Raw genomic sequence first — 23,059 nt, 5'->3', positions numbered from 1 at the left:
TTTCCAATCAATTGTTTACAACCGGTCCCTAAGATACAACTGGATTTATTTCCCCTTTTTTTCTCTTCTTTTTCCTCCTCCTCCCCATCCCCTCTCTGCTACTTTTTGAAAACTGGATTCCTTAAATTCCATTAATCTGAAGAAGTGGGTTCTACCCACAAAAGCTGATGATACATCTATATTTTTTGTTAGTCTCCAAGGTGCTGCAAGACTATTCATTGTTTTTTAAGTTTTTTCCAGTTACAGACTAACACGGCTATCCCTCTGAAATAAATAGATCAACTGTATATTACATTTAGAGTAAGTTGCTGCCCTATGAATATATTAGACCACTTTCATTTGTGGAAGTACTTGCTTGATATAGAGAACAAAACTTGTGGAAAGGTGGCCATTTTTATTTTAACCCCTCCCTGCTGCATGTTATTTTGAATTACAGGCAGTCCCTGGGTTACATGGATCCGACTTACATCGGATCCCTACTTACAAACGGGGTGAGGCAACCCCGCACTAGCTGCTTCCCCCCAGCAGACCAGGGAGACGTGAAGCTAGTGGCCCCCTCAGCAGACCAGGGAGACGCGGAGCGGCTTTTCTCAGCAGACACCTCAGCTTGAGAATAAAGGACTGAGGGAAGTGAGGTGTGGGAGAATAAAACTGAGCTCTGGAGAAATGTTTGGCTATGGTTTCCCCTACAATATGTACCAGTTCCGACTTACATACAAATTCAACTTAAGAACAAACCTACAGTCCCTATCTTGTACGTAACCCGGGGACTGCCTGTACTTTTAAAAAAGACGGGAGAGAGAAAATGGCTGGTTTGGAGCCTGGATACATCTGCTGCCAATACTGACAGCCTAGCAGCCAACCTCTGCATACATTAATTTTTTTTCTTAAATAGCTATTTGGCTAGATCCACTCCTGTAGGCGCAGCAGACTGAAGTTATAACCAAGGGGATTTGATCTTGGATATAGATGGGCAGTTTTTGTATCTCTCCTTTTCAGAGGCAGTCACTGGGGTGAAGAGAAATCTAGTTCTAGGCTGTGTAGAAGGTGAGAAAAAACAAAGGTTGGGTGAGTCAGCATGTCTGACGGACTGTACAAGACAACTCTGGGCTCCTTGTAAATTGGGAAGATAGCAAGCAACCTTCCCATTGCAGCTCCTCCTCCTCTTTCAATTTTAAGTCATGGGAACAATTTGTTTGGGTTGTGTGTGCCATTTGACAAAACACCGGGATAACTACAGCTCACTCCCCATAGATATTAGAGTTATTCAAGACAGAGAGGTTTCTGAGAAACAGAGTGAAGATATCAATATGGCCACTTTTCAGGAGATCCCAGTTTATTTCAGATGAGGTATATTCTTTTGCTGCAGTTACATGATTCTTCTTGGAGATGATCGCGTGTCTGATGGTTATAGAATGGCAATCTCAGAACAGGTGAGCAGGAAATGGGTTTATAGCTGTTGAAAGTACACGTAACCTGGAAGCCATCTTACCTTTTATGTTCTGGGTTTTAAAGTTTTTTTTAAACATCCTTGCCTCAGGGATGGTGACCTGAACCTCACCTATTGTTCTTACCACATCTTAGAAGCAATATTTTCAGTCTGTCAGTAAGAAATGGTGTATCATTTCCATCAAGTTGAATTTTCTGTCTCTTTACTGCTGATGTTACCTTTCCAGATGCATTATGTATCCCTTGTTTTCCATCTTCTTCTCTTCCCCATGCACACTCATTCCTCTTCTCCCCACATTGCCATTTTCCTCATTCTGTACTGTCTCAGCCCTGGTCTACACTAGGGAGTTATTTTGGAATAACCCCCCTTGTTTTGAAATGGCAAGTGGAGTGTCCACACTACCAAGCCCGTTATTTCAAAATAACAGGCTGATTATTTGTACTCCTGCTTTCCTGGGGGAATAACACTTATTTTGAAATTGTTATTTCGGAAAAGCATTAATGTGGAAGCACTGGTGCTGCTAATTTGAAATAATTGGCCTCCAGCGACCTCTCACAGCTGCACTTGTGGCTGCTCTGGCCACACCAGCCAGCTCCACTGCTCCCCTTCTCCTGCAGAGCTTAAAGCAGCAGTCTGCAAGAAAAGGGCTTGTGGCACATGAAGATCTTTGTCAGCACCTTCCCCTCCCCCACCCAGTCCCAGAGGCTTCCCCTTTTAGTGCCCCCAGGACATGCCAGGGCCCCAGAACTTAGGGTGGTGGGACCTTGAGGGCAGCTGAAGCTTCCTGAGCTGACTGAGGCAAGTGCCAGTTCCAGCCCCATCCCTAAGACCAACTCGCTGCTCTTTCCTCATTCCAAATTCTTTCCCTAGTCCTTCCTTTTTTTTATATCTCCCTGTGACGGGATGCCGCAGCCATGCACTGCAGCCCCCATCGCGAATGTCCTGTTCATGGCATGGGGGGCAAGGTACCGGCATTGTGCCGGGTGCTCATAGGCTGCAGAATGTCTTGCTGCCCCAGACGCGGCGGATAAAACGCATCCCAAACACAATGGGGTAGGCAGAGCCACGCACGTGACGTCAGAGCGATGTCACGTCGGATGCCAGAAGCAGCAGGGAATTTAAACGCCGCCCGGCACCAAGAGAGGATGTGTGTGTGTGTGTGTATGTGTGTGTATGTGGCATGTGTGGGGGGAGGCTGAGTGCCAGTGGGGCCCCCGTGGCACCACAGGGACCCAAGCTTGGGGGCAAAGCGCGGCGATCAAGCCGCTGGAGGTCCAGGTAAGCCCCACGCCGAAGCGGCCAGGCCAGTGGGAGACAGGAAGCAGCCCAGGGCATGGCAGCACTAAGCCCACGGGCTGATGGGTTTTGGCAAGGAGCCTCTGTCAGCCGGACCGGACCACAGAAGGTCCATGTCCTTAGGGCCCTTGGCTGGGGCCCGTGAGTGAGGACGGGCCCAGGCCCCCCTTCCCTCTTGCCCTCTGAGGAGGGAATACCCAATGAGCAGAGATGGAGATAGCGCACCACTTCCCCCACCCCACCCCCAGCTACAGGTGGAGGCCCGGCGCAGTTAAAGGTGTAGGCAGACTTTCTAGCATAGCGACTCCAAGACAAGACTAAGGGGAAGTTTGGGATATCTGAAAAGGGTCAGGGTAAAGACAATACGGCGGACAGACCGGACTGGTCACTAGCAGATAGATCAGACCCGTCACACTCCCAAATAAACATACTTGGTTTTTTTTAAAGGCTTTTTTATTTGCTCTGCAGGGGAGGTGGGAAGGTGGGGAGGGGGGCAGGGAAAGGGAGCGGTGGGAGAGGAAAGGCACACAAGGGGAATGCTGGGGGGGCGGGCTTGTAGAGAGGCAAAGGGGAGAGTCTCATGGTTAGCCTTGGCTGAAACTCTCCCTCAAGGCCTCATGGATGAGCACATCCCCTTGATGTACTCATTGTATGGCACTGGTGTCCAGATGCTAGTAAGCCCTGGCCAGCTGTTCAGCCTCTGCCCCTCACCCTGGTAGTACAGTCTCCTCCTTGCTCTCACAGAGGTTGTGGAGCACAAAGCAGGCCACCACCATAAAGGGGATGTTGTGCTCTCTGAGTTCCAGGTGGGTGAGGAGACTCCTGAACCTCCTCTTTAAGTAGCTGAATGCACACTCCACAACCATGCGGCACTTGCTCAGCCTAGCATTGAAGTTCTCCTTGGTGAGGTCCAGGTGTCCTGTGTAAGGCTTCATAAGCCAGAGGAGCGAGAGGTAGGCTGCATCACCCAGGATGCACATGAACATGTCCACATCTGTGACCCTGACAGTGTGGTCATGGAAAAAAGTGCTGGCGTGCATCTTCCGGAACAGGCAAGAGTTCTGGAAGATGCAGACATCTTGTGCCTTCTGAGGCACGGTGGTTGGGGGCCAGGATGGGAATGTGGGTGCCCTCTATAGCCCCCAACAGTTGGGGAAGCCCATGTTGGCAAAGCCATCAATGATGCTGTTGACATTTTCCAGAGTGACAATTCTCTGTAGCAACATGTGATTGATGGCCTTGGCTACTTGCAGGAGCATGGCCCCAACTGTGGATTTCCCCATGCCAAACTGGTTCCTGACAGAATGGTAGCTGCCTGGCACGGCAAGCTTCCAGAGGACGATAGCGATGTGTTTCTGCAGGATGATGGCAGGTTGCAGATGGGTGTCCTGTTGCATTAGGGCAGGGGCAAGCCACTCGCAGAGCTCCAGGAGGGTGGCCTTCTGCATGCAAAAGTTCTGGATCCACTGTTGGTTGTCCCATCACTGCTTGACAATGGGTCCCACCAGTCTGAACTGCTAGAAGCAGCATTCAACAGTGTCCAGAGGATTGAGGGGCATTTGCAGGAGTTCCAGGACCTGAGTGAAGAGGTCCATTTGGGGCTGGTTGTCATCCTGTTGGAGCAGCATGTGGGCAGTCTGGACGAATTGTGCCATGATGCGCAGCATGAGGTCTGCGAGCCTCGTACTGCTTTGCAGCAGCTCCAGCTCCCTATAATTAGTGCTGTGGCATCTGCAAGGGAAACCAGAGCACACTGGTATAGGCTCCACCACAGATTTTTGCAAAGAAAGAGGTTTGTCACTGAGCTACCAGGACTGTGCTCCACAGACTTCAGCATAATTCCAGGATGGGACAGAGACAAAAATACAGTGCTTCTGATCTACAGGATCTGAAAATGGAACATCCACATAAGAGCCTTGACTTTTATTCCAAAGAAGGAGAGCACGGGAACATTCCCGATGTGAGGCAGAGACCTGAATCCTGCTACCCTTATCCATATTGTTAAATATTTCTATTGTGGTGGCTTCCAAAGATTCCAGTCAGGATTGGAGCCAATTGTGCTGAGTGCTGTACAAAAAGAAAAGAGACAATTCTTGCTTTGAAGGATTTACAATGGAGATTGGCCAAAAATGTCCAATTGGAACTGGTTGCCAGTGAAAAACTGGGTGTTGCTTTAACTTGATGAAAAATGAAACCAAAACCTCAGAAACCAAATGTCCAAAACCACAAACATTCTGAGTTGGCTATGCTGCCGCAGAACCTCATGGGAGCTGTCATTTAGGCTGTGTCCAGACTCCATGCCTCCGTCGACGGAGGCATGTAGATTAGCCAGATCAGAAGAGGGAAATGAAGCCGCGATTAAAATAATCGCGGCTTCATTTAAATTTAAATGGCTGCCCCGATCTGCCGATCAGCTGTTTGTCGGCAGATCGGGAGAGTCTGGACGCGATGCCCCGACAAAGAAGCCTTTCTTCATCGACACAGGTAAACCTGGTTTCACGAGGCTTACCTGTGTCGATGAAGAAAGGCTTCTTTGTCGGCGCGGCGCGTCCAGACTGCCCCGATCTGCCGACAAACAGCTGATCGGCAGATCGGGGCAGCCATTTAAATTTAAATGAAGCCGCGATTATTTTAATCGCGGCTTCATTTCCCTCTTCCGAGCTGGCTAATCTACATGCCTCCGTCGACGGAGGCATGGAGTCTGGACACAGCCTTAGTTTCAGTTGAAAGACACAAACAAACCAAAGGCATGGGCTACCACCTGCACAGGGTGGGCAATATACCGCCTGCACAGATCCACACGTCACTCAAAGTGGCCAGCTACTGGGGCAAGCATGTGAGCCCTTTGTGGGGAGGAGGTCAGTGGGTCTCCGTGTGCTGCCCCTCCCCACCCCCCAGCTCCATCTTCACTGTAGGTTGGTGCTTGCAGTTATGGGCAGCACACACAGCCCTGCTTCCCCCCTCCTACCAAGGGGCACAAAGAGACATACTTGCCCCATCAGCCAAATGCTAGGAGTGGCATGTGGGCCACCAGCCAGGAGCGACCTATGGTATGCACCTCCTGGCCAGAGTTTGTTCCTGGCACCCCCTCTCATACCCCAAGCCCCCTGCCTCAGGTCACTCCTTCTTCATTCACTCAAACTCCTTCTCAGATCCCACATTCCCTCCTGCACCCAAGTCCTCTGCTTGGAGCTCCCTCCTGAACCTGAACTCTGCCCCAGATCCCGCACCCCCTCCATTAATACAGTGCAGTCCATGACCACTTACCAAATTCTCGGAGTGGCCCCCCTGAAAAAACTATCGCCTACATACAACAGCATACAACATACTAGTTCTCTTGCATTCAAGTAGTAACAATGATTTCATTGGGATTATTTACAAGACTAAAGGCTGCTCACCAAAGTAAAAACTGCAAGATCAAGCCTGCATCACGAAACACGTGCCTATGTTGTATGTTACATCCCACGTAACCAGAGCATTGCTCTGATTTCACAGGAGAAGCCCCATGTAAAATGTGTATGTCAGAAACTAGCCAACAGTGAAGGGCCTACATAGTGATGAGTAAAATGAAGATTTTGTTTCTTTCTTCTCACAGATTGACCATTTCTGCTGAATGCCCCATGCAGCTTGAAGACTTCCCCATGGATGCACATGCTTGCCCACTAAAATTTGGAAGCTGTAAGTTCTTGTCACGGTTAAGAACTATTACTATAGTTTTGACTTGTCTTTTCATTTTCAGCCACGACAGTTTGTGTGCATCTTTCATTAGATATGGATGATCTGATTCCCTTCAATCAGCCATCCCAGCTTTTAAAGTCTGATAGAGAGCAAACTCTGTGTAGCAGCTACTTTCCAGATCATGTATACATCCTGATAAACTGCATGTCACAAGGATGACAGAGAGTGGGGGTATTTTAATAATCCCTATTCAGTACTAGATGCAACCAAATAACTTTTTAAATTATTGATTTTTTTTACAGGTATGGAAAAGTGGAACTTTTCCAAGTGTCAAGTATATTCCTTCAGAGCTTACATATGTACCACTTTGGAGTATGTCTACACAGCAGGTCTAAAGTCGGATTAAGCTATGCAACTTCAGCTACATCAATTACATACCTTAAGTTGAAATAGCTTAATTCACCTTTTGGCACTGTCTGCACAACAGGAAGTGAAGGAAGAACACTTTTCCTTTGACTTCCCTTATTCCTTGTGAAATGAGGGTTACTAGGAGTCGGAGTAAGAAGTTCTCCAGCTAAATATTATTTTAAAATAAAGGCTTGTAGTTTAGACACACTCTTTGTTATTTTGGAAATACACTGCTGTGTAGATGTGCCCTCGATGTTTTCTATCTATGTAACACTGACTACCACAAAAGCTCATGACACCATCTACATGTTTTGTTAGTCTATAAAGTGCTACCAGACCATTTGTTGTTTTTTTTCTGTACAAACTAACTCGGCTACCCCCTAAAGCTACAAATATAGATTATAGCTATCTAGGAGTTAGCAAAACAGGAAATTCTACTCATCTTATCTTTGATAAATCCAATTCTACAGCTTGTTACACAAACCTGCATTCATACACATACTAACATTATAGTTTCATGCACACTACTGTTCGCATATATGCGCACACATTATCCTCTAAATTGTGTGCCGAAGAGATGATATTTCTTGATACCCTGAATCTGTAATCCACCATAATGCTGCCCTACCAGCAGCTTACTTTAAAAATAACTTTAGGGGATTGTATGGCTATATTTAAATACAAAGCCCTTAATTAAAGTACAGAGTAGGCTACTAGAATAGATATTTTTTATTTCAGTAATCAAAACACAGATTTCAGGTGGAATGAAACTCTCCAAAGGCTTTTGAAGTTACCAGTCAGGGTTTTTAATGAGTCCCTGAAACAAGTTAACTGATGGATTCCCTGCCTCCTGTTTTTTAAACGTATCAATGTAGATTCTATAATCCTACCAAGATTAATCTTTGCTTTTATCTGCTGTATGTGTGCTGCTTTAATATTTGTTATGCATTGTTTTCTTGTGATCCCTAATGTTGATAACAAGAAAAAAATACTGCATACAGTAATGGTTATCAAACTCGGTTACTTGATTTCCCTTCCCTCAAAGTGCAAATAAATAAACAAATAAACAAACACCCAGATTCAAATGTTTTTTACGGTAGGTTCAAATGCATCAGTTAAATGGATTGATGTTAACCAGTGACAATATAATTTATAGTTCTGTCACTCACTTGCATTACAAAATCCTAACTTAAAGATTTAAGAACAAACTACAGATTTTACTTCAAAATCATAAAATGAGATACATGGATTCACGTGATTTGTGTGAGAGAAGCTAATTGCATACTGCAATAAATATCAGAATAAAAAATTCACCCTCTAAGGTATTCCCAACACCATGATATCTGGGCTCACTGCAATCTTTCACGTGTTTCTGCAAAAATATCCCTGTGAGGTAGGGAAGTGCCGATATCCTCATTTTACATACAGGGAACTGAGGCACAGAAAAAAAAGTGACTTAACCAAGCCAATGCAGGAAGTATATAATAAAGCAGGGAATTGCAACCACATTTCTTAACTCTTAAGTTAATACCCAAACCACTGAACCATTCTTCTACTTCTGTTAAGGGCTTCAGATGTTTGCTACTGTTCTTTGATATAGTGACAACTGTGGCTTTTAAAGTGCAACACGGTCATAATGTAGAAGTATTTCATTTGGCAGATTTAAGGGCTTTACCATATTTACTGTAAAGAATCTCTATGTGAATGCTCCGAGTGTGAGAAGTAACTTTATTTACTATAATTTGTATTTAGGTTAGCAAAGGCTCCAGTTCTGTAAAGCATTGAAGCATATTCTTAAATGCTTTGCCAGAGCAGGTCCAATATGATTCAGTTTTCCTACCTTCTTTCTCCTCCCCACCCAGACAGGCATGGGCTCTTGAACCTCTGCTTGGGGGAGAATAGCTCCTAGCCCCACCTCTTCCTTCTATGTTCATGCCCTTTCCCCTGAGGCCACACCACTTCTGTGTGATCTGGAACCCAGAGCCCTCCCACGGTGGCCACTGGCCCTCACCACAGGCTGTCTAGTGCCCAGTCCCCTCTCTCCAGTCATCCTCTTCAAGTCTGCTTTCCATTTCCACAGGGTCCACAAGGATTTCATAATAAGCATGCTATAACCCATATACACCTCTCCTTCTTTCCTCTTCCTCTTTCCCCTAAATATATTTATAAGCAGCCCTTCAGGAGAAAAACAGCAGGAAATATAATGGAAGTAAATTTTAAACACTAGATCAGTAGAATAGGTTGAGGGGGCTGGGGAAAGGAAGAATGCTAACTAGTCAGTGGGCACACAGAGTAGCAAGAGGCAGAACAAAAGAGTGAGTACATGGACAGATGAGCAGGAGAGTTGATTTTTGAGAAGCAACTGGAAGGTAATCAAGGTGGCGGGAGGATATTGCTTTTTCTGGTTGCATGTATGTACATTGAACTGTTGATATTCTGAAAGGCAGAGTCAAATGTGGCATGACATTCCTTCAATATTAAAAAACTCTCTGGTACTGACAAAGATCAATCTTGCTGTTTTATTTTCCATGTGGGTGGCTTATAGTTAGATTTGAATCACAGAATGATAGAACCATAGGGTTGGAACGGACCACAAAGTTTATCTAATCTATTCCCTGCCAAGATGAAGGATTTGCTTAGCCAAGATAGATGGCTAAAGTTTGAATTCTATGAGTGCCTGGGATCAGAATTGTTAAAGAGGAAGGATAGCTCAGTGGATAGTCTATCATGTGGGATCAAGTCCCTGCTCCACTACAGACTTCCTGTGTGGCTGTGGGCAAGTCACATAGCCTTTCTGTGCCTGAGTCCCTGTAGGCATGAATGTACTTCCCTACTCAAGAGGTGTATTGTGAGGACAACTATAAATTTTTAAGCTCTCAGGGTACAGCTACACTGTGGTTTTTCTTTCAGAAGAGGTATGCAAATAGCACTCGAATTTGCATAGCTTCTTCCATTTTTTTCCCCAGAAGAGGCTTTTCCACCATTTGGCCCCGTCTACATGGGGCCAAATATCAGAACCCCCCTTTTTTGAAAGCCCCCTTCTTCCTCGTAAAATGAAGTTTACCGGGGCTTTTGAAAGAGGGGTTTTCACCAATATTTGGCCCTGGGTAGATGGGGCCAAATGGCAGAAAAGCCTCTTTCGGGAAAAAAAACAGAAGAAGGTGTGCAAATGCAAGTGGTATTTGCATGCCTCTTCCAGAAAAAAAACCCACAGTATAGCCGTACCCTCAGAAAGGCTACAGTAATGGGGGCTCTGTGAGTACTGTAAGTAGATGGGACTTTGTTCTGTAGCAACAAGATATTTTGCCAAAATAATTCAAAGTAAGGGGTAACTAGGGGATGGCAGGACGGGACGTGGGGGGAGGGGAAAATGTGCATAGTGATATAGAATGAACACCACACGTGTTAGGCAACTAGTACCTTCATGGATAAGTCCCATTTTTAGGAACTGCTGCAACCCACACAATTCCTGCTAAGCTGCCACCACATCTAAACTCACTCTCTGGACATGTGCGGTGCTGCCTCACAGTAGACACCCAGATACTTATGATTTTCTGCCTAAGCCCCAGTACAGATAAAACCTGGAAAGATGCATTTTTGTCCACTTGCAGGGTCTAAACTGGTAGGGATTCTCAAATTAGCCTAAGCCCCTCAAGTGAGTTCACATAAAAGAATCTGGGAAGGAGACATTTAGCCCAGTGGTTAGAGTAGTGGTGGGCAGCCTGTGGCCTGGAGACCTCATGCAGCCCAATAGGGTAATCTGATTACAGGCAGTGAGAATTTTTGTTTACACTGGCTGTCCACAGGCATCAGCTCCCAGTGGCCACATTTCTCTGTTCCGGGTCAATGGGAGCTGAAGGAAATGGTGGCCTGCACAGCTCTCTGTCCTCTTTGCATGTAGGTGCCACTCTCACAGCTCTCATTGGCCAGGAACAGAGACCCACAGCCTCTATGAGCTCAGGGGGGCAGTGCCTGCAGACAATCACTGTCAGCAAAACGTCTTGTGTCCCTCAGTTGGATTACCCAGATGGGCTGCATGAGGTCGTAAGGCCCCAGATTTCCCACCACTGGGTTAGAGTGCTCACTGGGGCTTTGGGAAAATCCCAGTTCAATTCCCCACCCAGCGTGAAGGGATTTCTCAGGTGAGAGCTCTAACCAATGGACTGCACAGTCACTCCCACTGTATATTCAGTACTGAAGTTGTTCTACTTTAATTATTTGGGCTAGTGAAGCATTAGAACAATGGCCTAATGGTCAGGGTAACTCATCTTAAGAGGGAGGGGGTGATCCTTGTTCCCCTGTTATACAGAGAAGGGATTTGAAGCAGGTGTTTCCCACATCTTGAGTGAGTACCCTATCAGCTAGGTCATAAGGAAGGTCTTGCCTCTCTTCCTGCCAAGTTTTATTTCAGCCTCCCTCTGCCCCAACTTAGCTTTCCCTCAGTTTGCAGAAGGCAAACAGATACTTGTCTAACTTCAGCTGCAGGAATGTGTCTATCCTTTTGAGAGGGGCAGATTAGCATATTCCCCATTTCATTGGCCTCTCTTATTGCTTGCTTAGGTGGTTATCCACCTAGCCTGCTTGCTTTTTGTGGATCGCCTTCTGGGACGCTGATCGATCCTCATTCGCTGTATAGGGAGCCAAGCTGCCTAATGCAGGTTCTATGGATCAGAGCACTGTTCCTGTGATTTTCTAGGTAGTTAGAAATTGGGTGCTGCAGTGCTTAGCATTGCAGTGCTTAAGCCCCTTCCTGGAGGAGGACTCACCATCTTACTTCACCGCAAAACAGTCAGAAATACCAGAGTAGAAATAATACCTTTTAGTGCTTTGTCTTTGCCAAATGAAAGGTCACATTGGCACCAGGCTAGGAGGTGAAAGGCAGCATCTAATGAATTAAATGAATTAGATTGTAGCTGGCCTCAACTTTAATACAAAAGTACCTGCTCAGAGATAACAGGCTCCAGTGTACAGTGCAGCTGGTGCAATTCCAGAAAAAGCACTGTATGGGTGCATCTACACTGCACCCTTAGCTCGAAATAAGATACAGAATTTGCACTATGCAAATTAAGTATCTTATTTCAATTCCTTTTCAAAATAGGCTATTTCAAAACTTGATGCATCTACACAGCACCAAATTTCAAAATAAAACACTGTTTTGAGACATTCCTTATCCCTCGTGTAATGAGGATTACAGGGATGCTGTAACAGCACATCCATCATATTTTGCAAGAGCAGACACGTTCAAAAGACACAAAGTAGTTATTGCGGGATACCTTTGGTATCCCACAATAGCATTGCAGTGTAGACGTACCCTATGAGCACATCTACACAGCAGGGCTAAAGCCGAAATAAGCTACACAACTTGAGCTACGTCAATTGCGTAGCTGAAGTCAAAATAGCTTATTTCAGCTTTTGGTGATATCTTCACGGAAGGAAGTCTGAGTTAGAGCACTCTTCCTCTGACTTCCCTTCCTCCTCCTAAAATGAGGGCTATAGAAGTCAGAGTAAGAAGTCCTCCAGCTCACTTTTATGTTGACATTATGACTGCTTGTAGTATAGGTATGGACTATGATAATTTAGAATAATGCCAGTTATTCTGAAATTACACTGCTGTGTAGACATACCCTATGTGAATATGTGTAACCTCCTTCAGCTACATTGCCATATTAAGTGTAAGGGCGCTTAAGAGTCACATGGTAGCAATCAACGTTCCCTCTAATCTTTTCCATTTATGTGTGGATTTTTTTCTATCTACATGCAGAATAATTTTATGTTCTCCAAGGCATGTGCAAATGTGCACCACCAATAGCAACATAAAACCTAGCTGTGGGCACTCTGCTAGTCAGCTGGGTAGCATTTGAATTTCTCCTGATTGACTGCACAAGCACACCACATACAGGCTATGTCTAGACTGCAGGCATCTTTCGGAAGAAGTTTTTCTGGAAGAGAGCGTCTACACAGCAAAAGTGCGATGAAAAAGCCATGTGCTTTTTCAAAACATAGCATCCACACTGAATGGATGATATCTCGCATTTAAGTTGTGATTACTATGGATGGAGTGGACACCAGTGCACCTGTGCTTTTTTCCTGGAGGCCTCTTCTTTCGAATAAACTCTCTTCCACATCCACACTCGCCTTTTTCCGAAAGAGCTCTTTTGGAAAAAGGCTTCTTCCTCATAGAAAGAGGTTTACCACTGTCAGAAAAAATCCCTGAGTTCTTTTGACTTTCTGTCAAAAGAACGCAATTGCAGTGTGGACGTAAGTATAGTTTTTCTGGAAAAATGGCTGTTTTTCCGGAAAAACTCTGCAGCGTAGACATACCCAGAGAGAACACTGGGAGCAAGATTATTTGGAGAAAAAAAAGGAGACCAAGGATAAACCTTGGCATGAGGACTCTGGAGACTAAGTTTTATGAAGGCATAAACAGACTCAGCTCCATTTAAGTCAGGGGAGCCACATCAGTTTATGCCAGCAAGGAATTTGACCCTAGCAGTTTGCTCTTGTATTAAAACTGATATATTATGGATAAAAAGCTAACTTCCTTCATGGGTGAGTTCAAAGGAGGATTTCCATTATACACCTGGCACTGATTCTTCACTCCCTAAATTTGTCAAAGCAAAACTGATCCACTGAGGTAAAAACAAACAAACAAACAAACAAACAAACAAACAAACAAAGAAAAAGTAAGTGAAAGAGGCAAGGTCCCAAAACTGTAAACTGTTGTTGCATCTTGTTCACTGACTAGCCTTGGTAGTAGTTTAGAAGCAGAGTTCACTTAAGGTACCCATATGGAAGCAAGTAAATAGCTAGAATAGCTGAGGCAGAGAGAAGTTAATTGACTTTTCTCAAAGTCACACAGCAGATGAGTGTCAGAATGAGGATTACAACCCACTGCTTTGGTCAGACAGACAGATGTCTAATCCAGAGACCACAGAACCCCCTGCCCAGACAACTGACTTAACTCCTAAAATCTCATTTTACTGCTGGTGTTAATTAAATCCTTTTAACTTTGATCACTGGGTTGTCCTGAAGATGAAGTAGTTATTATTTGTGAGTTAATGCTTGCCTAATATTTCAAGGTGTGAACTGCTGCATTATGGAAAGATGGAAGTCTAGTTAATATTATGTAATTATCTGGTTAAGCCAATTTTCTGTGTGTAGTATCTCCATAACTGTGTGTGCATTTGCACTTCCATACCAATTAACTTCCCACACCAAGTTACACCAGCAACGTGAACTTTTGCCTGGTGTTGTAGAATGGAATAGCTAATGTTGTGAATCTAGTCACTTGCTCACAGAGCGATCATAATACTGACAACACAATGAAGATTCTCTTTTAACTCATGGTTTGTGCCTTGGGAGCTAAACAGGTCAAGATTATATCACTACTGACTTTCATTTGGCCATAAAAGTGCAGCTGATGTGGTCACTGCTGAGGTGCTCTTGCAGAAGGGGGTTACATCCTTAACTTTTTCCTAAGGCTTTTAATTTATTTGTGTATGCTCAGGATTTATTGCAGAGGGAAGCATTAGAACAATGGCCTTTTCCCAATCCCATTCCACCCCCTCCCCCTCACTCCTCCCCAATCCTGCTTAGCATAACCTACATGCTGTGGAACAGCTGATTCACAGTGGACAGGAGGTGCTGGAGTGAGGCAAAGGGTGCCTTCTGGTGCGTGCTCAGAATCTGCCATTTTTTCCATGGGTGCTTCAGCCTTGGCTCACTCATGCAGTTGACACCTATGTCTAGCGTCATTTATAAATGAGCACCTTTGTTACCCTCTAGTCCTCAGAAGAATGGCTGTTTTTAATGAGCAACTGCATATTTGTTAGTTCAGAAAATTCATAACTTCACATTGTTTTAGAAGCCAATAAATTTATCTTGGCTAGATTTATAGCAGAGATAAGGAGGAGGATAGAGGGAGCTGAGCAGAAACTATTGTGAGCACAGGCTGTGTACCACATGAACCCTGAATGGCACTCTCTTCCATCACTTACATTTAAACTTTTGTGTGCAGCTTACAATCATATGTAATTCCAGGTTACAGACATGTCTGGGGCAAACTCTGGGTCAGATCCTCCACTGTTATAAATTGATATAATTCCACTGAAGCACACTAGCTGAACATCTGGTGTCCCATCTGTAGATAAGGCAGCCACCAAATAGGCAAGATCACATATAATTTAAATGTTTTGATGGGGCTTGTTTTTTTTGGAAGTGCCTTCCAGTAACACAGTCAGCATCTTTTGAAAGAGCTGCAAAGATACCTGCTGTTACAAACAAATTTATAAAGGTTGCAAGCCTCATACTGTCTGCTTAGTAAGCAATCTCTTTACTGGAGATGAACTGTGTCTATGAGGCTTGTCATGAAGAACAATTAAAAAAAAGATTTGGAAAACATTTTAAGGCAAAAGGGAAAAAGGAGAAATCAGGGTTTGGTTTGAGAAGGATTGGGTGGAGACTTCCTTTGAAACCTTTCTCAATTTTCTATGTCTGATAGGTGAGGGCAGTCAGATCTGAGAGATATAGCACCTTGGACATTTAACTGTCTGATGTAAAATTTACACAAATTGGCTTCAGACCTGGTTTTGACCAGCATTCAAAAGTCTCACAGCTGTATGACATACAGAAAGAGAGCAACTGCATTTGAGTCTGCTACACAAAACAAAAGTGTAAACTTTTGTGCCTAAATATTCCTATTCCTAGTTCCCAAAACAGTTCTGACTCACAGCTAGCCCTGCCTGCTACTCACAGAACCTCCAGCATGCTCAGGGAAAGTTACTGCACATTCCAAGCTGCCCCATAACATGCAAAGTAGAACGCTAGATGAGCTACAGGCCAGGAGCCATTGTTTCATGCATTGGCAGTATTACATTGTATCATTGCTTTCCAATCCTTGTTTTATTTATTGTAAGTCCCTCGTAACCATACTATCTAGACATCATACAAGAATTAGTTTTATAAATCAGTATACTGTTTAAAAATCTTCGATTTATGCTGTCATTCCATAGATATGTGGATACAATTTTTTTCATCCCAGTTAAAATACAATTCTACTTTGAAAACTATATGAAGCAATGCAGCTTCTCCCCAACAGATTTGCTCTGTCTGTATTCAGTATCACATCTACTTAGTTTTTATATGAAACTACATTTTTTACTACTTTTCTTTATGCTTTTAGTGCTTAGTGAATTATAAGTTGGATTGTATTCTGGCTGACACATGTTCAACAAAACTGTTAATTAAAAGTTCCAATTACAGAGCTAAATTTTGACCTCATTTTCACAGTCATTATCAAGTACAGATTCCTTATTTATAACTAGTGTTGATACACAAAACTAGAAAGAGCACAGTTTGATTCCTGGACCTAAATCTGTTTTCATCAGTTAGTAACAGCATCTTTTCAGATACAAACAAATACATTTGGCACAGAAATCTTCAAAAGACAATAAACCTGGAACTCAGCAATTCTATTTTAACAGTCTCCAGTAAGTAAGTCTAGGAGACAATGAATAAGCAACACATAAAACAGATCAATTAAAAGGAGTTTCATTACCCATTTTAAAGCACAAATTGATAGAGGTCAGGAGCTCTGTTATATCAGTCTCTTGAGTTTTCAATTAATTTTTAATTAGTTTTTGGCCTTAACAAAATTCCTTAACTCCATGTTTAATGTATGTCTAAGTGAAACATATTTTTGGTTTGCACAATTCCAATTCCATATTTTTTAAAAAGTGAAGCCCAATTCCATAGGGCAGATATTTCAGCCTTTAAAATATATATCCCCAAATCCCATAAAAAATAGTTATCAAAATTCAAATATTTTGTATTGCATGACAGATAAAATCCTTTATAATTAAAAGAATCCCATTTGTATAATCTGATAATTTATCTTTACCAGTTCATGGGCCTGGGATCTCGACAGTAGGCTACTACTGATAAGGATTAGCAGCAGTTCCAAGTTTAATCATTCTGCTGGTGTCACGGTAGTGACAAAGATAGTATAAGAATGTAGCTAGACAGATAAAATGAACAAAATATAAGTGTGAAGATAGCTTTCTTTAGAACACCTTTATTTCTTCAACCAGTTATTAGTCATCTGAGAGTAATTTTGGACATATTTAGTCCAGATTTATGCGATATTTTACAGCTTACTTTAGAATTTGGTAGATTCTAGTAATGCAGCAGCTACAGGATCCAGTAGACCTTTAGTCTTCCATATATTCAAGAATTCAAAATTCTTCTTAAATTGTTTTGTATCTCATCATCTGGGTATCAAACACAATTGTTCTGGGTAAGCCATGCAGGTAATTACAGGCTGACGTCTCTCGTCTGGCAACATCTGTGGTCCAGCATGATTATAGTTAGCCAGATATCAACTTATCATTGGTGTGGCCAAGTTCCCCGCTGTCCCAAAAAGTTTGTTTATAATCACCAGTCCTGGCTCTCAGAGCTCTGTGATGTTATTTAGCTGTAATATACCCCTGAATGTCTTTTAAGAGCTAGTAAGCAGTGAAAGAGTTGGTAATGCTGCTAGACAATAATGACCTTCTGCGGTCTGGCAAAGTCTCTGGGTCGGTGCAGGTCAGGTCCTGAGAGTGCTGGACTAGGGAGGTTCATCCTGTATTATCTTTTAATTTGGTGGTGATTTAAGGTCAGATCCTGTAAATGATCCACACATACACAGTTCCCACTGACTTGTACATTTGATCTAAATCATCCTAATTTGGGTATTTTATGTGCAGAGGCGAAGAAGCTCTAAACATTTTGACTTGAGTGCTATATTTTCCAAGTGGCGGCTCTGTTAAAAATACTTGTCCACAGCCAACACACTTAGGTGGTCCAGCCTACTGATTTTAGGAGATCCCTTATAAGCCAGGGCTACCCTGCATCTCTGCTCTGATGCCTATTTTCCCTGTCCCATCTTCAATAACTGCAGGAATCATGCTTCCAGTTGAATAGAAGGAACAATATCATGGCAAGCACACAATCCCACCAGAAGTTCCCAGTCCTCAGAGCACATAGAAAGTGGCTCCAAGAAACATGCTTGGGAGCTGGCATTGTAAAGTGGTGGGCTGTTTCAACTGCATGGAAGGTGAAGCAAATGCCACACCCCCATGGGGTTGCCAGGTGCCCAGTTTTTGACTAGAACACCTGGATGAAAAGCATCCTCCATCAGTGCTGCTCAGCACCACTGACCAGGCCATTCAAGATCTGGTTGGTGCAGGGTTGTCAGGCTCCCTCCCTGGCTCTGTGTTGCTCCTGGAAGTGGCTGGAATGTCCCTCCAGCTTCTAAGTATAGGGGTTGTCATGGGAGCTCTTCACACTACCTCATCCCTGAGTGCCTGCTCCGAAGCTTCAATTGGCGGGGAACCGTGGCCAATGGGAGCGGGGTGGGGGGATTGCCTGTGTGCAGAGCTCCCTGGCTTTTTTGCCTAGGGACATGTCACTGCTCCTGGGAGCCACTTGGAGTAAGCACCACCTAGTCCCTACATCCCAAGCCTTCTCTGCAACCCAGCACCATGCCACAGGCTGGAGCCCCCTGTTGCACCCTATTCCCTCATCCCTCATCTTACCCCAGAGCAGGCATCCCCAGCCAGTGAATGCACCTCCTTCTGCATCCTCGCTCCCCTGCCTCAGCCTGGAGCTTCCTCCCACATCCTGAATCCCTGATTTCTGGTCCCACCCCGAAGTCTGCACCCCCAGCCTCAACCCCTCCCACCCTGCATCCAAACCCCTGTCCCAGCCCAGTGAAAATGAGTGAATAAGGGTGGAGAGAGTGAGCAACCAAGAGAGTCCGGATGGAATGAGTAAGGCCTCAAAGAAGGGTTGGGGCAGGGATGGGGGTTCGAGGAAGCGGCAGGTCAGGGGATGGGGTCAATGTGCTTGGTTTTCTGTGATTAGAAAGCTGGCAACCCTACCCCTGTCAGCGGTGAAAGTCACTTTACACTTCTTACAGGTACTGTCCTATTGCAACCTGGGTCCATATATGAAGAATTACCTGGCATTGCTGGGTCCTTCTGGGCAGGGAGCTGGCAGTGTGGGGGATGCATAAGTCAGGGAAGGGAGTCATGGGTGTATGTGTTGGGAGTGAGGAGTGGCTCAGGGTGGAGAGTCCTATCTTTTGCCCCCTCTTCTGACCGGAACTTTTACTCCCCTGCAACTTCCCCAGCTGCCAGGGGCCTTCAATCTCCTCCTAGCCCCTCCAGCCACAAGAGGCCTTTTCTCTCTCCCCACTTCTGGTGCTGTGGTCAAGGGCCAGACAGGGAGGGACTTGGGGGCAGGACAGCTACTTTCCTGGTCTGGTGGCAGGCAAGATAGCAGAACCCCAACCCTGTCGGCCTCTCTCTTGGTGGTGTGGTTGCCCCCAGTTGCTGCTTCTCATATAGCTCTCCCTTGTGCTCACTGGCCTCAGTGGCCACTCTAAGTATCATGTCCCTCCTCTCTGTGCTCCTCCCTTTCCATGTTATGGAAAACAGACTCATTCCTAGCACTTTCTGTTTCCTTGGCACAACGAAACCCTGACCTTGCTTTAAGTTAGGATAAGAGGATGGTGGTTCTAGCTATTACCATTTAGGAGGAGTTCTTGGACAAACAGGCTCAGAGATAGACAGACAGACATTACTAAAATATATAGATAGATTCCTTCTACACCCAGTTATATGATAGCAGGGATATTTACGTCTTTACAGGCTAGTGGTTTGTCTTGTTACAGACTCTTTCTCATGTTTTCTTAGGCCAGGATTCACAAACCTCAGAAGTTCAAAAATCACGAGTTAGCCCCTCCCCGAATCATCAGTCAGACTTAAAAAATCATAAGACTATGTAAAAAGGATTATGTTGGGCATTTGGGGTCTATTTGTTTTTTGAACTCCCCATAATCCTCCCCAGTGTGAGTTTCTGACTATTAGTATTGCCATCATTCCCAAATGCATTGGGGAATGTAATTTTACTCCACACGCTTCCACCCCCGCATCTGCCTAACCCTTGCCAGGCAAATCATTCTGCCCCTCAAACCTCCACCCCAGACTCCAAAAAAATTCTACTTCCCCAGCCTCTTCATCAGTTCTTTTTGCACATCAGATCTGCCCATTATTCCACCCCCATATCTGCCCACATCCCCCATCAAGTCTGACCCCATATCAGTTCGGCCCCTCTCTCATCTCTGCTCTTCCTGGGCTCTTCAACCCTCTCTCCCACAGGCTGGGAGGAGGGCTCTGCCAGGATCCTCTCTCCCTCTTCTAGGCTGGCCTTGGAGGCAGCTCTCAGTGCTCTTCAATCCCCCTCCACCAATCCTCCCCTAGGCCAAGTCCTGCAGGGGGGTATGGAGTGGCCCTGGGTAAGTGGGCTTCTCAGCTCTCCTCCTGCATCACTTCCTGTGACAATGGCATGGGCCTGCTGAGGGGATGAGGAGAAAGTTCTGCCTGCTTCCTTCAGCAGCCCTGGTTGGTTGCTCTATCAGGCAGTGGGCAAATGAGGAGTAACGGTAGTTCGAACTAGGAAGCCTAGTTCGAACTACCTAGTTCGTGCCCCGTGTAGCCGCACTGCACGGGGTTCGAACCAGCGGGGTTTTAAAAATGGCGGCTCCCCGCTTATGCAAATGAAGCCCGGGAAATTCAAATCCCGGGCTTCATTTGCAAGTGCGGTATGCCTACATTACCCTCCTAGTTCGAACTAGGAGGGTAGTGTAGACATACCCTTAGAGTGTTTGTTGATTTTGAAAAATTACGTCATATGGCTCATTGGCCAGGAGTCTAGCAAACATTATTTCACATCATCATTTTGGTAGATAATCAGAATTCCTCAAGCTTTTTATAAACTGCTCATTGAAAGCAGCCATCAGTTAGCACTCACTCATTTTTTAAGCTTTGAAGAGTTTCAGACACGTCTATATTTTTATATAATTGTACCAACTTTACCGTCTTTCTTTTTCTGCTGGCAGTGTGTGCTTAGAGGAGGCGAGAGAAGGAGTCAAAAGGGTTTCCTCCTTTAGGCAATCAGAAATATACTGATAAAGAATAGCAAAGTAATCATCTGAGTTCTGAGAGAAATAATATATCCTAAATTAAGATATATGATGTATATTTTAAAAGACAAGTGGTTTATTGGCTTTGAATCACACCACCACATGTGCCACATTTTGTCTGCAGATCAAATACACAACCCTCAAGTTTCCCAGCCTCTCTCCCACTTCACCATCAGTGATATCCACCCATTAAAAATTGCCTCCCTTACTTTACTAGAAACCTTTTTCCTGGAGGTAGGGGGTGAAGCATGGAAAAGACTGAACCGAGATCTAGCATTTGTTTTATCTGTCAAATGGAAAGCCTTTCTCGTAGCTACACACAAGGTTGTTTTAACTTCCTGTTTAAGCACTTCAGCAGGGCAGATTGGAAACCTTACGGAACGTTATTTTAAATAGAAAAACAGATTGTTGTGGCGTTCATTATGATAACTGGTATATTATAGCCTGCTTTATCTTGATATTACATTGATTTTATCTGAGACTACCCCCACACCACAAATTTCAATCTGACACTGCATAACTGCATTTCATAAATTGTCAAGGAGGATGCTTGAACAACAGACGGAGGAAGTTTGTGATTGTGGGTCAAGCATATATTAACAAAATGTGTCTTCTAAAATTACCCAAAGTGATATAATCAACAATGTTGACACCCCATTTGTATACATGGACATTTCACACGTCTCAGAGCTATTTCTTATAGACTATATACATATTCAGGAAGTCACTGCATCTATATAAGAACAAAAGAACATAAGATCAGCCATACTAGGTCAGACAAAAGATCCATCTAGCCCAATATCCTGCCTTCCAACAAAGAACAATGCCAAGTGCCACAGAGAGAAAGAACAGAACAGGTAACCATCAAGTAATCCATCTCCTATTGTCTAGTCCCAGCTTCTGGCAAACAGAGGCTAGGGACACCATTCCTACCCATCCTGGCTATTAGCCATTGATGAATTTATCCTCCATGAATTTATCTAGTTCTTTTTTTAACCCTGTTATAGCCTTGGGTCTTCACAACATCCTCTGGCAAAGGGTCTACAGGTGGGCTGCATGTTGTATGAAGAAATACTTGTTTTGTTTTTTTTAAATCTTCTGCCTCTTCATTACATTTGGTGACTACTATTTCATGTGTTATGAGGAGTAAACACTTCCTTATTTACTTTCTTCACACCAGTCATGATTTTATAGACCTCTATAATATCTTCCCTGCCACGGCCGGCTTTAGGCCAGTTCACCCAATTCCCCCGAATCGGGCACCGCGCCTAAAGGGGCCCCGCGACTTGAACCCGGAAGTGTGCTGGGCGGGTGCACTGCAGGAGGGACCATTGGCCCTGGAGGAGGAGTGCGTTGGCTGCCTGCGCTGCAGGAGGTGTGAGTTTAGTGCAGGATTTTCCTGTGCCGTGGGAGAGGGGGGTGTGCTTGTTGGCAGGGGATTTTTTGTGTGCTGTTTTTTTTTTCTCAACCAAAATTGCTGTGGGGCCCCGTCAAAATTGTTTGAGTTGGGCTCCGCACTTCCTAAAGCCGGCCCTGCCCCCTGCAATGTCTCTTTTCCAAGCTGAAAAATCCCAATCTTTTTAATCTCTTCTCATATGGAAGCTGTACCATATCCCTTATAATTGTGTTGTCCTTTTCTGTACCTTTTCCACTTACAATATATCTTTTCTGAGATGAGGCAACCACGTCTGCATGCACTATTCAAGATGAAGGCATACCATGAATTTATATAGCGGTAATAACATATTTCTTATCTTATTATCTATTCCTTTCTTAATGTTTCCCAACATTCTGTTAGCTTTTTTGAATACCAGTGCACTTTGAATGGATGTTTTCAGAGAACTATCCACAAAGACTCCATGATCCCCTTCTTGAGTTATAAGAGTTAAATTATACCGTATAATTTTATATATATAAATGGGATTATATTTACCAATGAGCATATCTTTGCATTTATCAACACTGAATTTCATCTGCCATTTTGTTGCTCAGTCACTCAGCTTTGTGAGATTCCTTTTGAAGCTCTCCGTAGTCTGCTTTGGACTTAACTATCTGGAGTAATTTTGTATGATTTGCAAATTTTGCCACCTCACTCTTTATCCCTTTCTCCAGGTCATTTATGAAGGTGTAGAATAGGACTTGTCCCAGAACAGATCCCTGGAAGACACCTTTATTTACCTCTCTCCATTCTGAAAACTGAC

General features: G+C 44.3%; 2 protein-coding genes across 2 annotated transcripts in view; one reads left to right on the top strand and one right to left on the bottom strand.

Moving 5' to 3' along the window:
* The window catches only part of GABRA5 (gamma-aminobutyric acid type A receptor subunit alpha5), a 96,124-nt gene that overhangs the window by 47,961 nt on the left and 25,104 nt on the right, over nucleotides 1–23,059 (top strand). The window contains exon 6 of the mRNA XM_075916457.1: nucleotides 6,342–6,424. Within this exon, the coding sequence (XP_075772572.1) occupies nucleotides 6,342–6,424 (83 nt within the window). The remainder of the gene's footprint in view (nucleotides 1–6,341; nucleotides 6,425–23,059) is intronic.
* The window catches only part of GABRB3 (gamma-aminobutyric acid type A receptor subunit beta3), a 282,050-nt gene that overhangs the window by 250,927 nt on the left and 8,064 nt on the right, over nucleotides 1–23,059 (bottom strand). The window lies entirely within an intron of this gene.

This window comes from Pelodiscus sinensis, chromosome 1 (assembly GCF_049634645.1).
Source record: "Pelodiscus sinensis isolate JC-2024 chromosome 1, ASM4963464v1, whole genome shotgun sequence".
Classification (NCBI taxonomy): Eukaryota; Metazoa; Chordata; order Testudines; family Trionychidae; genus Pelodiscus; species Pelodiscus sinensis.
Note: the sequence above shows the minus strand (reverse complement) of the source record. Positions and strands in the feature narration are given on the sequence as shown.